Source organism: Elephantulus edwardii, unplaced genomic scaffold, assembly GCF_000299155.1.
Source record: "Elephantulus edwardii isolate Elephantulus edwardi_28Jun2011 unplaced genomic scaffold, EleEdw1.0 scaffold00101, whole genome shotgun sequence".
Lineage (NCBI taxonomy): Eukaryota > Metazoa > Chordata > Mammalia > Macroscelidea > Macroscelididae > Elephantulus > Elephantulus edwardii.
This window is the reverse complement of record NW_006399851.1, coordinates 9053798-9069609: the sequence shown is the minus strand read 5'-3', so window position 1 is coordinate 9069609 and position 15812 is coordinate 9053798. Positions and strand designations below refer to the sequence as shown.

The following is a 15812-nucleotide window of genomic DNA, read 5'->3' as shown; positions in this document are numbered from 1 at the left end:
TCAATGTCAAGAAGACAAAGATTCTCACCACTGGACCAATTGGCAGCATCAGGATGGATGGTGAAGAGATTGAGATTGTTAATGACTTTAGTCTGCTTGGCTCCACAGTCAACACTCTTGGCACCAGTAGCCAGGAAATCAAAAAACGTATTGCGATGGGAAAGTCTGCTATTAGGGACCTCTCCTGGGTACTGAAGAGCAGCGGTGTCACTCTGGAGACTAAGGTGTGTCTGATACAGACTATGGTCTTTTCAATCACTTTTTATGCATCAGAGAGTTGGACAATGACTAAGGAGGATAGGAGAACTGATGCCTTTGAGCTGTGGTGCTGGAGAAGATTATTGAATGTACCCTGGACTGCCAAAAAAACAAATGGATTCATCCTGGAGAGGGTTAAACCAGGCTGTTCCTTGGAGGCAAGGATTCTGAGGCTTTGTCTGACATACTTTGGACATGTTGTAAGGAGGGACACGTCCTTGGAGAGGGACATCATGCTTGGTAGGGTGGAGGGACAGCACAGAAGGGAAGGCCCTCTATGAGGTGTATTGATTCAGTGACTGAGGTAATCGGGATGGATGTGTCAGAGGCAGTGAGATTGGCACAGGATAGAACAGGGTTTAGGGCTGTTGTACATAGGGTCGCTATGAGTCACAAGTGAGTCGACGGCACATAACAACAACAATAGGCAATATATTGAATAACCTAGAAAGCATCAAGAGATGGAAGGAATATACTCTACCAAAAAGAACTGACACTCAAAAATTTTTCAAAAAATACCTTATGAGCATGAGCCAATGGTAATGAAGGAGGAAGTGGAAGCTGCGTTCAAGGCATTGGCAAAAAATCATGAAGGCCTCAGGAATCATGGAATGCCAGTTGACTTGTTTCATTTGACAGGTTGTGCTCTCCAGTCGATGCTAGGATGGTTGTCTGGCCAATGGATTGGAAGAGATCCATATTTTTCCCAATCCCAAGAAAGGTGATCCAATAGAGAGTGGAAACTCTTGGGCAATATTAATATTGCATGCAAGCAAAAGACTGCTGATAATCATTCAAAAAAGCTAGAACAGTACATAGATAGGAAACTGCCAGAAGCTCAAGCAGGATTTAGAAGAGGCCATAGCACTAGGGATATCATTGCTGATGCCAGATGGATCCTGGCTGAAAGTAAGGAATACCAGAAGAATGTCTATTTGTGCTTGACAGTGCAAAAGCATTTGACTGTGTGGATCATAAAAGGTTATGGCTGACATTGAGAAGAATGGGAATGCCAGAGCACATAATTGTGCTCATGAGAAACCTATACTTAGACCAGGAGATAGTTGTGTGAACAAAGCAAGGGAACACCACATGATTTAAAATTAGGAAGGGGGTGTGTCGGAGTTGTATTTTCTATCCATACTGATTCAGTCTGTCTGTATGCTGAGCAAATTATTTGAGAAGCTGTATTCTATGAAGAGGAATGTGCATCAGGATCACAGGAAGACATCAAAAATCTGTGTTAGGCAGACGACACAACCTTGTTTGCTAAAAGTGAGGAGGACTTGAAGCACTTGTTGCAGAAAATCAAAGAATACAGACTTCAATATGAATTGCATCTCAACATCAAGAAAACAAAGATTCTTACCACAAGACTGATAGACAGCAGCGTGATAGTTGGAGAGAAGATTGAAACTGTCAACATCTTCATCTTACTTAGATCTATAGTTAATACCCTAGTTGCTAGCAGTCAGCAAATCAGGAGACATTTTGCACTGGGAAAGTCTCCAAATTATTGAGAAGTCATGATGTCAGTTTGAGGAACTAAGGTGTGTCTGATTTAGGCCATGGTCTTTCCAGTCACTTGCTATTGCTCTAAGAGCTGGACTTGAATAAGGATAACAGAAGAATTGTTGCCTTAGAGCTGTGGTTTTGGAGAAAAAGGCTGAGAATCCCATGGACTGCTGAAAGACCAATATGTCCTGGAAAGGGTGCAGACACAGTGCTCTTTGGATCTTTGGAGGCAAAGATGATGAGGCTTTGCCTCACATACATTGGACGTGTTGCTAGGAGGAGCTATTTCTTAGAAAGGGACATGAAACTGGGAAAAGTAGAGGGTGAGTGAAGGAGAGGAAGACCCTCTACCAGGTGGATTGACACAGTGACTGTGCAATGGCTCTAATGCGTCAGGAAGTGTGACTGTGGCACAGGATAGAACAGGGTTCAGATCTGTTTTTCATCAGGTCGCTCTATGTCAAATTTTATTTGATGGCACCAAACAGCAACAACTACTTTACCAAACATGATGGCCTTCCCCAGAGACTAGCCCTCCTGGTACCATGCCCAAAGTATGTGAGATGAGATCTCGCCATCTTCTCTTGTAAGAGACATCTGTCTGCACTTGTTCCAAGATAGAATTATTTGTTCTTCAGTCTATGTTATGTTCACTTTTCTTTGCCAGCACATTGATTTATATGCTCTAATTCTTCAGACTGAGTTGTCTAACATTCATATGTGTTTGAGGAGATGTCATTCATGGCTTGAGTCAGCTCACTGTAGTCTTCAAAGTGACATTCTTGCTTTAGTCCTTGGTTTAAAGACCTCCACTTAAAGAAGTCTTCTGCAACAAATGTACCTAATATGTTATTTTATTTCTTGACTGTTGCTCCCATGGGCTTTGATTATGTATCCAAGTTAAATGCAATCCTTGAGAATTTCAGTCTTCTCTGTTTACTATGATATTACATTTGAGGGGGTTTTTTCCTTTATACTGAGGTTTGATCCATACCAAAGACTTTTGTGATTGAGCTTCATTATTCATTAGTAAGTGTTTCAACTCTTCTTGCCAAAGCAAATAACTGTATGTTACATGTGTTAATTATTCTTACTCCAGTCCTAATGCCAGGTTCTTCTTCAGTCTCTTTTCTAGTGTTACCTGCTTAGCATACAGATTGAATAAGTTAGGTGAACAGATAAAACCCTGATGTATACCTTTCTTGATTTTTAAACCATAGAGTATTCCATTGTTCTGCTCAAATGACTCTCTGATCTGTGTATAAGTTCCACATTGAGCACAATTAAGTGCACCAAAATTCTCCTTCATTTGTGTGATTTACCCTGCCAAGTGCCTTTGCATATTCAGTAAGGCAGAGATGAATATTTTTCTGATATTTTTGCTTTCTGCTAAGATCCTATCAGACTTTAGGAGTGATAGCCCCTCTTCTGTTCTTTCTTCTGAATCTGGCTTAAATATCTGGATTTCCCCAGAGAGTGTACTACTGCAGTTCTCTAGTAATATTTTACTTATCTGTGCTGTTCATGACATTGTTCAGTCATTTCTACATTCTTAGGGATTACCTTTCTTTGGAATGGGCACAAAGGGATCCTTTCCAGTCAGTGGGCCAGCTGTCTTCCAGTTTTCCTAGCACAGACAGGTGAGTACCCCACCACTGTATCTGTTTGTTGAGACATTTCTATAGATAGGTACATTGTCAATTTCTGGAGCCTTGTTTTCCACGAATGCCTTCAGTGCAACCTAAACTTTTTTCCTTTGCTACCATCGCTTCTTGATCATATGCTGCCTTCTGAAATGAACATCAGTTCTTTTAGGTACCATGATTTTGCCTTCTTTCTGTCATCTTTCTGCATTATACAATAGTTTGTCCATAGATTCCTTCAGCATTGCAACTTGAGGCTTGAATTTTTTTTCTTCACTTATTTCAACTTGTGAAATACCAGTATATTCTTCTAATGCCATGTTATATACATTTCTTTATCATATTTTGCTTTTGTATTCCCAAGCTGCCCTCTGAATTTTCTTCTGCCCTTTTACTTCATCATTTCTTCTTGTTTTACTTCTCTGTACTTAGAGCAAATTAGTATCTCTTCTCACATCACAATTTGATCTTTTTGTTCTCCTCTCTTTAGTCATCCCTTGCTTTCTTCATATATGATGTCCTTGATGGCATCTCACACTCCTCTGCTCTTTAGTCATTAAATGTTCAGTGTGAAAAAATATAGTTCTTAAATTGTCTCTCAGATGGGATATACTGACAGTTGTACTTTAGCACTTGTGGTCTTATAATTTACTTCAACTTCAGCTTGAACTTGGATGTGAGCAGTGATGATCTCTTCCATATTCGACTCCTGTCCTTTTTCTCACTGACTTTATTATGCAACTCCATCGTCTCTTTGCACAGATGTAGTTCGTTGTTCTTCTAGTCTGTCCAGTGATGTCCAAGGGCATTGTTATGTTTGTTTTGTGCCATCAAGTTCAGAGCAACTGGTATCTGATCCTCCAGCAGGTTTTCAGAGGCAGTAAATTGCATAGGAGGAGATTGCCTCTCTTTCTTTGGTAGAACAGCCAATAGATTCAAACCACGTGCCTTTAGGTTGGCAGCACAGCTCCTTACCTCTAAGCCACCAGAGCTCCCTTGAACAAAGATAATTGCAGTGAATAAGTTAATGATTGTAAGAAATTATATCCTGTGATCTCTGGCATAATTTCTGTCACCAAGCCATTATTTTCCAACTGTGTTGTTGTTGTTGTTGTTGATTGCTGTTGAGTTGAGCACTACTCATCGGAACCATATGAACAGAAGGCCTAAAGCCTTTCTATAACTATCATCCTTAACCAAAGTTTATAGAGTTTCCAGAGGCATGTTGTTCAGAAAGTGGATGCCACTCCTGCTTCCATACTACTAATCCTTTTTTGTTTTCATTATCACATTCCAAATCACTGATATTTACCAGTACATCTTGATTACATTGAAGGTTAACTTTGTCAATCTGTGAGAGAGTGTACCTAATGTCATACTTGCCTGGAGAGTATAAACAATTAGGATATTTGTTAGCTGACCAAAAGGTTGGAGGCTTGGACACATTCAAGAGGCTTATAGAAAAAAACATAATGATCTGCTTCATTGAATTCAGTCATTGGAAATGTTGTGGAGCACAGCTCTGATCTGGCACATACGGAGCTATCCTAAATTAGAATCAATGCCATAGGTACATCATACATCATAGGTACATCAATTAGAATCAACTGGTATAGGTACATCATACCTATTGGTAAAATACTGAGTGATTGTTTTTCCTCAAGAGCAGAAAAAAGAAAATAAGTCTTGCCATCATAGGGGAAGAAAATTAAATGAAAGGCATACATTTGGAACAGATGACATCAACCTGTCACTATTTGACCAGATGCATTTGTAGTAAAGCTTACTGCAGTGCTGCCATAATCAAAATAATGTGATACTGGTGTAAAGGCAGCCATAAGTTCAGAGATGAACCATAATTGACAGTCAGTTATGTCCCACAAAGATCAAAGATGGCAGTAAAGTTTACTGGGGAAAGTTTATGCTTTTCAATGAACAGCTCTGGGACAACTGGGAAGTCATATACAAAAGAATGACACTGAGCCTCTGTCTGAACGAGCTGGATTGACAGTAACCACAACAATGGGCTGAGGCACAGGAGAGGGTGTAAGGATGGTGCAGATTGGGCAGGGATTCGTTCCCTGCTGGTGTGATCATTGTGAGTGAGAGATGTCTAGACTGCGCCCCAGAGCAATCTCTCACACTGCATGCAAACTTAAGAGCGACTGAAGTCTTAACTGTAAAAGCTAAATCTGTAAAATGCTTAGAATAACATAAATTGTTGTATAATTAAATTAGCTAATGTCTTAAATGCTGGAAGCACAAGCGTCAAGGGGGGAACCCCAAAAATTGGGTATCAATAAAATTGTTGAATCCTTTACTATAAAGTATACCCACAATGAAGTGAGAAGACAACCATCAAATGAGAGGATCATATCTCATAAGAAAACGCTGACAACTTAATCAGAAAAGGACAAAGCAAACTACTGCTATCAAGTCAGTTTGAACCTCCATCAGGTTTCTGAAGGCTGTAAATTGTGAAAGGGGACTGTATGTCTATCTCTTTTAGAACAGCTGGTAGATTCAAACTGCCAACCTTTTGGTTAGCTGCTTGATAACGTTTCAGACCACACTACAAAGGCCTCTTTGATCATAAAACTACAAAACTCATTGCCATCAACTTGGAAACAATTAGTAGCTGGCCATCCATTGGATTTCCAAAGCTGTAAATAGCAAGGGAGGAGATTGCCTTTTTCCCTTGAAACCACTGGTATCTTGATAGTTCCAGACAGGTATGACCTTTGGGTTGGCAGGATGACAGGACAACTCCCTATGGACTTGTGCCCCCAGAGACAACACCATAAAAGACAAAAGGATTCAAAGATATTTCTCTGAGGAAATTAACTAAACGACCAGTAGGTACATGAGAAGATAAGACTGAGAAATGCCGATTGTAACCAGAAAGAAAAGACTTCTTCTTCTCCTGGTTGACAAGATTCAGAAAGTCTGATGACAGTCATTGTGCAAGCATTCCCTGATTCCAGACCTCTGCAACAAAGTAATTAAAACAATAAGGCAAGTCACAGGAATTATACAATACTGTTGTCTAGGAAGTGTGCAGAAGCATTATGATAGATAATAGCACTCATGATAGATGGAGAAAAGATTGGAGTTGTGAACTGTTTCAGTTTACTTGAATCCAGAGTCAACACTCATGACAATAGCAATCAGATTAAAAGACATGTTACATTAGAGAAATCTGCTGCCAAGGACCTCTCCAAAGTGCTGAAGAGCGAGGATGTCAGTTTAAAAACTAAGGTGTGCCTAAACTAAGCCATAGTATTTTCAGTTATTTGTTTTGTATCTGAAAGATGAATAAGTATTACCAAAGAAGAATTGATGCCTTTGAGGTTTTAGTTGGAGAATGGACATCAGAAGAACAAGTAAGCCTGTCTTGGAGGAAGTGTGACCAGTGAGCTCCTTAGAGGCAAGGGTGGTGAAACTTAGTCTCGTATATTTTGAGTATACTATCAAGGAGGGGGCGGTCTTTGAAAAAAAGGATATAATGCTGGGAAGGCAAAGGACCAGAGAAAGAGAAAAAGACCCTCAACAAGATGGATTGGCATTGAGGATGAGAGAGATCATGAGGATGGTGTAAGATAGGCTATAGCTGTGATGTTTTGTTCATAAGATTGCTGTGAGTCATAGTCAGTTTGATGGCACCTATCAAGAGCAACAAAGAGCATTAAGAAAATATTTGAAATAGTATGGGAATGTCAGAAAGGTGGCACAGAGGCAGAGTGAGCACTTGCTTGTGGGGAAATGGTGCCAGTGAGCATGACTCTGATGGCCGCGTTGCCACAAGCTATCAATTTGGGAGAGAAAAAAAATTGGCCATACCTGTAAAATATAATATAGCCAGAGTATGTGTATAATAAGAAAGGCACAGTATATGTTGCAGTAAGAAAAGCAAAATGTAAGTGTTGGCAAGGATATGGAGAAATATGGATAAATGTCAAACTAGAGACTAAGGTGCACCTGATCCAGGCCATAGTACTTGTAATTATTTGCTCTGCATAAGAGAGCTGGTTTGTCCTCAAGAGGGTGGAAGCAAATTGTTCTTTGGAAGCAAAGATTTAGAATCTCCATCTCGCATACTTTGAGTCATCTTGCCAGGAGGGACCAATCCTTGGAGAAAGACTTCAGGCTTGGGAGGGTAGATAGTGCAGGAGAAGAAGGCCCTGGGTGAGATGGATTGACCCAGTAATGGGTGTAGGTGTTTCAGAAAGAGAAGAGTTTGGCTCAGGATTGGACTTGGTTCAGAGCTATTGGACATAGGGTCACCAGTATCTCAGGTGACTCAATGGGACATAATAACATTGTTGGTGGGAGGGAATGTTAAATGGTACAACCACTGCAGAAAATAGATTGTCATTTTAAAAAGTACTAAGATTGGTTGTGGTCATGCAGTTAAAAATACTAAAAGCCACTGAATTGTGCATTTTTAGCAGGATAAGTTGAATTGTGGGTCAAGGAAACTATAGTATCAAAGAGCCAATAGCCTGCTGAAGTGTGCCATACTTTTTCCCTGTTGCTTTTATTGCCATTTAGAGCATTGTTTCTGAACCAGGTTTCTTGTCTGTCCTAGAGCTCAGCCTCTCTGCCGGATGCCTGCAGCTGGAGCACAGGAGGAGAGATTTCACCTCTTCAGGGAAGAGGAAGTTCTTCTTTGACACCCACGCCTTAGTGCGCTCATTGGAGGAAAATGGTAATCTCCTGTTATTGCTGAGTTGCTCAGTACCAGAGCAAAGCACTATAAAGTTGGTCCTCTCATATGACTTTATCTGGGTCCTCCTATTTCTTTTTAACTTTCAGTCTACAGATAATCTTTTATTCTGTTTTAAAAAAAATTAAGTCTTAATTTTTTTGTTTAAGAGCATTTTTACTTCATCAGTACAGTTGGGACTTTTCACATGTGTTCTTGTCCAAGTGAAGTGTATGTAATAGCTTCAATGCATAGGCATAGCGTTAGGTAAGAATTCATACATGAGTCACCAGTGCTCAGGAACAGGTCCCATAGCAAATGGGTCAGAAACACAAAGATGGTAGAGTCATTAACACACATTATCTGTGCATTTTAAAGTTTATGAAATTGAAGTGGTGCTTGGCAGCATCTGCTGGTAATTTCAACCCAGTGGGGGGTTTTGAGGAAATGGTACCAATAAGCTTGATTCTGATGCAGTGTTTCCACAAGCTGTCAATTTGGGGGGGGGGGGAATTGCAATATCTGCAAATAATATACAACCAGAGTATGCCTATAGTAGGAAAGGCACAGCATGTATTATTGCTGTTTCAATTTCAGGTTAATGTTTTGCCTTTTTTGCTGTAGAGTTGATTTAACATTTGGCATTTGATGTTCCCTGAAAATGCCTTCAGTAAAACAGGTCCTATTTCCATACTTAATCTTGTCTTAAACATACTCCAGTTATACTTCTCTACACTGTGACATACCTATGACATACAGTCCTGGAATTTTTAGTTAATAAAGGTTAGGTGAACTTGATATTTGAAGTGAAAAACAAAATCAAACCCACTGTGGTCAGGTTAGTTCTGAATCAGCAACCCTGTGTGTTCCAGGCTACCACTGCTCCATAGTGTTTTCTAAGGTGCAGCCGTTGCAGGCCTTTCTTCTGTGGTACAGCTGGTTGAGTTCAGACTGCCAATCTATGGCTTAATTGTTGAACACAAACCAGTTACACCAACCCGGCACCTTTTGAAATAAATGCATGTATGTTTTCACTTCGTTGCATAACTGATCCAGTGGGACATACTCATGAGCACTTTCCATACCTAAGACAAGATGATAGAATGAATGTTCTGTTTTTATGTGGTAGAGGTAGAAGGTGTGGGATCAAGTTCGACTTTGCCGAGTTCTCCCTGCATAGCTTAGCTGTGACTTTCTCAATTTCCATTTCCTTATCTGTTAAAACAAATCCACAAAACCCAAAATTTGACCTTGAGTCTATCCCACCTGAATTTAAAAGCCATCTCAAGAACAAGTTTGAGGCCTTGAGCACTGGTGAAGGAAGACCAGGTGAGCTGTGGAAGAATATCAAGAATATCATCCCTGAAGAATGCAAAAGGTCATTACAGAGACAGAGAAGGAAGAAAAGACCAAGATGGATGTGAGATGGGACTCTGAATATTGCACTAGAGTGGCAAGCAACCAGATCAAGGGGAAGAAATCAGGAAGTAAAGGAACTGAACAGAAGATTTCAAAGGGCAGCTCAGGAAGACAAACTAGAGTGTTATAATGAAACGTGCAATGAGCTGGAGTCAGAAAATGAAAAGAGATGAATTCAGCATTTCTTAAACTGAAGGAACTAAAGAACAAATTCAAGCATTGAATTGCAATACTTGAAGATGCTATGGGCTGAATATTGAGTGATCAAGAAGCATCAAAAGAAGATGGAAGGAGTACCCAGAGTCACTGTACCAAAAAAACCTGGCTGACACAGAAGAATTTCATGAAACAACATATGACCAAGAGGCAGTGGTGATGATGTAAGAAGTTCAGACTGCTCTGAATGAGTTGGCAAAGAACAAGGCACCAAGAATTGATAGTATACCATTTGACATATTTCAACAGACAGATGCTGCCCTAAACGTGCTTACCAAGCTGTGGCAAGAAATCTGGAGGACAACTACCTGGACAACTGACTGGAAGAGTTCCATATTTATACTCACTCCAAAAAAAGGTGATCCAACAGAGTGTGGAAATTACTGAACTATATCACTAATAAAACATGGAAGCAAAATCCTGCTGAAGATTACCCAAAAACAACTGGAACAGTACATCTACAGAGAATAACCAGAAATACAGTCTGGGTTTAGAAGAGGTGGTGACACTAGGGACATCATAGCCAATGTCACATAGATCATGACTGAAAGCAGAGAATAATAAAGGAATATCTATCTGTGTTTCATTGACTAGTCAAAGGCATTTGACTGCAAGGCTCACAACAAATGATGGCTAACATTGAGAAGAATGGGAGTCCTAGAACACCTGATTGTGCTTATGTGAAAACTATACCTGGACCAGGATGTAGTCCTCATAACAGCAGGAAAACACCTAATGGTTCCAAATCGGGAAAGGAGTACATCAGGGACACATCCTTTCTTCATACCTTTTGATCTATATGCAGAACAGATCATTTGGGAGGCTGGAGTTGATGAGGAGGAATGTGACATCAGATTGAGAGAAAGACTCGTCAACAACCTGTGTCTTGCAGATGATACAACCTTCCTTGCCAAAACTGAAGAGGACATGAGGCATTTGCTACAGAAAGTCTAGGGCTTTAGTCTTCAGTATGGGTGGAAACTCAACAGCAAGAAATAATTTGCTACCACTGGGCCAATTGGCAGTACCATGATAGATGGAGAAGAGATTGAGATTGTTCACAATTTCAGCTTGCTTGGGTCCACATGGCACCAGCAGTCAGGAAATCAAAAGACGAATTACACAGGGGAAAATCTGTCATGGACCTCTCCAGAGTGCTGAAGTGCAATGATGTCAGGCTAGAGACTAAGGTGTGCCTGGTCCAGGTCATAGTCATATACATCAGCAAGCAGGATAGTGACTAAGGGTGACAGAAGAAAGAATCCATGCCTTCAAGTTTTGGTGATGGTAAAGAGTATTGAATACACCCCAGATTACCAAAAGAACAAACAGATCTTTCCTGGAGAGGGTGAAATTAAGTTTCTCCTTGGAAACCAGGATTTTGAAACTCTTTCTCACATACTTAGGGCACATGACCAGGAGGGACCAGTCCTTGGAGAAGGACTTAACAGGGTGGCAGGACAGCACAGGAGAGAAGATCCAGGATGAAGATCCGTTACAGTAGCTGGGGTAATGGGGTAAGTGTGTTGCAGACAGTGATATTGGCTCAGGATAGAGTAGGGTTCAGAGTCACAGTCGACTCAAGGACACATAACAACAACAACAGGATGTTCATAGCAGGAACTCTTGAGATTCATTTGAAATAAATATTCTTTGGAGGCACTCTCAACTGCAGGGTGTACCAGAGTAATATCTATTTATGTTTCATTGACTTTACAGAGACTGCCAGATCACAGCAAATTGTGGCGCATCAAACACAGTAGACCTTTTCCAGCAAAACTCTTCAGGTTTGCATTTTTAAAAGGCAAGGTAGAAGTAGGAAAGGGTATTTCTAAACATCTTGGTAAGCAGAAGTCTTTCTCCTGTTGACCAGTAGATCTTTGCATGTTTGAAACCCATAATTGAAGAACAACTCTGAAAAACGGAGGTAGAAGTACTTCCAGACACTCAGCCTTATCTGGTACTGAAGTGACTGGGTTGGGATACACTAGAAAGACTCTCTCTTAAAGGCATATCACATCCTGTATCTTTTCTCTGCAAAACGGTGACTCCTGATTAGTATACTATCTGTATGCCTGTGACCCAGATAGCCCTTCTTCAGATAAATCATGCCCACATGCCCTCATACCCACAAAAAACAAATTTGTGTCTAGCAGCTCCATGGGTTTTGAATTTTAATTTGTGATTTTTCTTATACCTTTGCTCCTGCCCGTGGTCATTATAAAATAGAAGGTTTTGGAAAGTTATTTTGGTTTGAGTTATTTTTGGTTTTGGGTTTTGGGGGAGGGGTTTTTTTTTGTTTGGTTTGTTAAAAAAATAATCCATATAAGCTGTCTCTTTGGGTCTTATTTTTCTTTTCCTCTTTTTTTTTTTTTTAACAAAATAAAATGTCCATTTTAGAAAAACCAGGAAGAACAAAAAGAGAACTTTGAACAAATCCTTTTCAGTTCAGTCATGGCTGAGAAAAAGCAATCAGGAGATTCAGTGGCTATACAGTGTGCATGCTACCCTTATGTTCTAGAAGAGAGTCTAAATGTCTAGCTGGGCATCAACTTGTATTTTTTTCTACATCACACATTTGACAAAGGGAGCTCTGGCCTAGTCGGGAAGGAACTACACTGCCATCTCAAAAGCACATAGTTCAAATCTACCAGCTGCTGCACAGCAGAAAGGAGAATAGTCTCTTCCTGTAAGATTTGTTGCCTCCAAAAACCCACTGAGGGGTCAGCTGTGAGTCCGTTTCGACCCTATGGCACATAAAAGCAACAACATTGGACAATTTCAGGTCTGATCTGATCTGTGTTCATCATGACTAAACTAATTCCAAGCACTGATAGAAAAGCAAAAGGAAAACAGGAATATTCCTCTACTCTCAGCGCGCCAGAGCTGTTAACATTTTGGTGTCTCTTCCCTTGGTTGTTTTTCCTAGATATGAGTGAAACATTGGAAAAGAAAATATTTTTAATCTATTAGAGTAAGTCTTTGGAAGTTTTTCTCCTGACTCTGGAAACCCTATGAACCTGGAGAAAGGACGAAAGTTGTACCGGTTGCCCAGGTCTTTCGTTCCTAGAGTCACTATGAGTTGCCTCCGACTTGACAGCACTTAACAACAACAACAACAACAACAACAACAACTTGCTTAATTTCATCCAAACAAATAATATTGGTTACAGTATTAATCCACATAAATGTGCCATTAATTATTTGTACGAATCAATAGATTCTTCTGAAGTTCATATAGATGGAAATAATTTGTTTCCCAAGGACTTGGTTTAAGCATTTTATAAATATCTCTGATCTGAAACATAAGCTACTCCCTGAGATTATTAAAACTATAATATTGCTGAGTTGAATCTTTTTATAATTTAATTCAAGACTTTTTTTTATTAAGTATGAAAACAAAACAAATAACCTCTTCTATCAATATGATTCTGTGGCAATCCCGTAAGACAGAATAGAACTGCCCTCTGTGTCATTTCTAAAGCTGTAACTCCTAATAGAGGTGGATTACCACATCTTTCCCCATGGCGTAGCTGGTGGGTTCAAACCGCCAAGCTTCTGGTCAGCAGTCTTAAACCACAGCACCACCAGAGCTCCTGTTGATTATGAAAGAATTCCTTTTTTCTAAAAATATATTTTACCCTATCTGGGCCCCCAGACTCATGATTGAAGAAAACTATGGAGGAAAAATAAAAATGCATTTTTATTTCTAACATTAGGTAAATTAACAAACAGCTAAGTGACTGCTGAGCCAGTTATTCTATGTATAAAATAAGGACACTTTCCTGCCTAAATGATTTGTAAATTATATATGCATCCTTGATTTTTAAGTTATATGGACAACTTTCAGTAAAGGAAGCCATGTCTGTTGTGAAAATGTAGGCAATACAGTTTTGAGGCTTGTTTTTGCTTTCAGCATTGTACTGCAAGCATTCCCTATGTCAGACATTCTTTGAAAGCACAGTTGTAACAGGATGTCAGATTAGTCATCCAGAACAAACCAAAGTGAGAGACTATATCATTCCCTCTAGGATAGTTAAAATAAATAAGTCAAATCAGTTAAACCCACTGCTTGTCTAGTGGATTCCAAACCATCACCAGCCTCAGAGTAAAACTATCCATAGAGTTTCCAAGGAGGTTATGTTTACCCAGGTAGATTGTTTCATCATTCTCCAACAGAGCAGCTGGTGGGTTTGCACCACTAACCTTTTGGTTGGCCGCTAAGCACTTAACCACTACACCATGGAGTCTCCCACTCAGCCCAGCCAACTATTTTATATGAAGAATAGGTACAGATGGTTCATACTTTGTTAGAATGATAAATACATCACAGCCTAAGTCTTCTTATCTTCCTCCACCCTCTGCTTCACATCAACTTTGAAGTCAGAGTTGAGCTAATTGCTGTAGTCACTGGATCAGTCCATTGGTTGAGCCTTCTCCTCTCTCACTGTTCATCTTTCCAAGCATGATGTCCCTCTCCAAAGAAGTCAGAGAGTTACCTGATTATGTGTGCATGCATTATACATGGAGTGTAATTGTTTTGTCTATGTGTTTATTTAGGGTTCACTACTCAGCAAGCAGAGATCATTGTGTCTGTGCTGGTCAAGATCACGGAGGCCAACTTGGATGTTGTCTACAAAGACATGGTCAATAAAGTGCAGCAGGTGAGCTCTGTCAGGACCTAGGAGATTCAAGATCTGAAGGTACCATTGACTGTGGACTATAGTTTTTAGGATAGTATTCATCTGAAAGGAGCTCTGGTGACTTAATGGTAAGGAGTTGCACTGTTAATCAAAGGCTTGCAGTTCAAATTCACCAGGTGCTTCACAGGTAGGTTATCTCCTCCCTTGCACTTTAACTGCCTCTGAAAACCCACTGGTCATATATGAAATATGAGTTGTATATGACCCTCCAATACATAACAACATTTGTTTGAAAAGTACTTAGTCATTTTAATCCTAATTGATAGACAAATTATTACAGTGGGGAAAAGTTATTTAGCCAGCTCTTGTCGAATCCTTGTCCTTGTAAAAACATCATACTTTAAAGTAGGTGGAGATATGACCAGAATGAATTAGTTCTTGAGTTAGTAATCTTCAGACTGCCACCGTCTCCACTATCACTCACCTGCTGATGATCCTGGTCATGTGATTTATTCCTCTGACCTTTTAGACTAGAAGATGACATCCCGAGCTTTGTTTGCCTCCTGCCCACATTCTTGTTTCTTAGAAGGATGGTCCTCTGTAGAGAAGCAGGAGGTATAGACTCTCTTAACATGTTCTGTTTTTCTTTTCCTAGGAGATCACTCTTCAGCAAATCATGTCTCAGATTGCTAATGTGAAAAAGGATATGGTTATTCTGGAGAAGAGTGAGTTTTCAGCCCTGAGAGCAGAAAACGAGGTAAAACTATCAAGTCCTATATATATGCTTATAATATGTTGTGCACGGAGACAGAGAAAATGTACATCCACAGAGGGCATAAATAAGGATGCATTCTGATGAATCTTATCAGGGTGCATACTAACAGTCAGGTCAAGAAATAGAGCTTTACCAGCCCTCTCACCCTGTTGAGTCTCCCCTCCACAGAGGAACCTGCTTTTATGGCTTGTATCACCGCTGAATAGATTCGCCTGTTGTAGAGCTCATCTCATGGAAGCCGCGTGTCTGCTTTTGTTCTCCGATACCTTGCATGTAGCAGTAACTCATTCTTTTTCATTACCCATAGTATTTTATTGTAAAATATGCCATATTTTTTTTAATCTCTTCTACTGTTTATATACAGTCATTTTTCATTATTATGACTAAGTGTAAATATTTTCTTAGTTTTTGAAAGTGTTGTTTATGAAATAAATTAAATCTGTATTCCCTGTGAATTTTCCTTTTGGGTTCAGGTCATTTTTTAGAGTCTTTTCAGGGAAGAGCATTTATTACCTGTTGATACTGCACTGAAACAGATGAGGGACTGAATAATTTAAAAGTGATGTATGATAGGTTATTATGGTTATCACAAGAGTCCACAATTAAGGTTGCATAGTGGAATGTACTTGGGGCGGTGG

The 15812-nt window shown here is 39.8% G+C and overlaps 1 protein-coding gene across 1 annotated transcript in view; it reads left to right on the top strand.

Moving 5' to 3' along the window:
* MCUR1 (mitochondrial calcium uniporter regulator 1) overlaps positions 1-15812 on the top strand; it is a 36166-nt gene that overhangs the window by 11859 nt on the left and 8495 nt on the right. The window contains exons 2-4 of the mRNA XM_006891615.1: positions 8005-8124; positions 14317-14420; positions 15055-15156. Of these exons, the coding sequence (XP_006891677.1) occupies positions 8005-8124; positions 14317-14420; positions 15055-15156 (326 nt within the window). The remainder of the gene's footprint in view (positions 1-8004; positions 8125-14316; positions 14421-15054; positions 15157-15812) is intronic.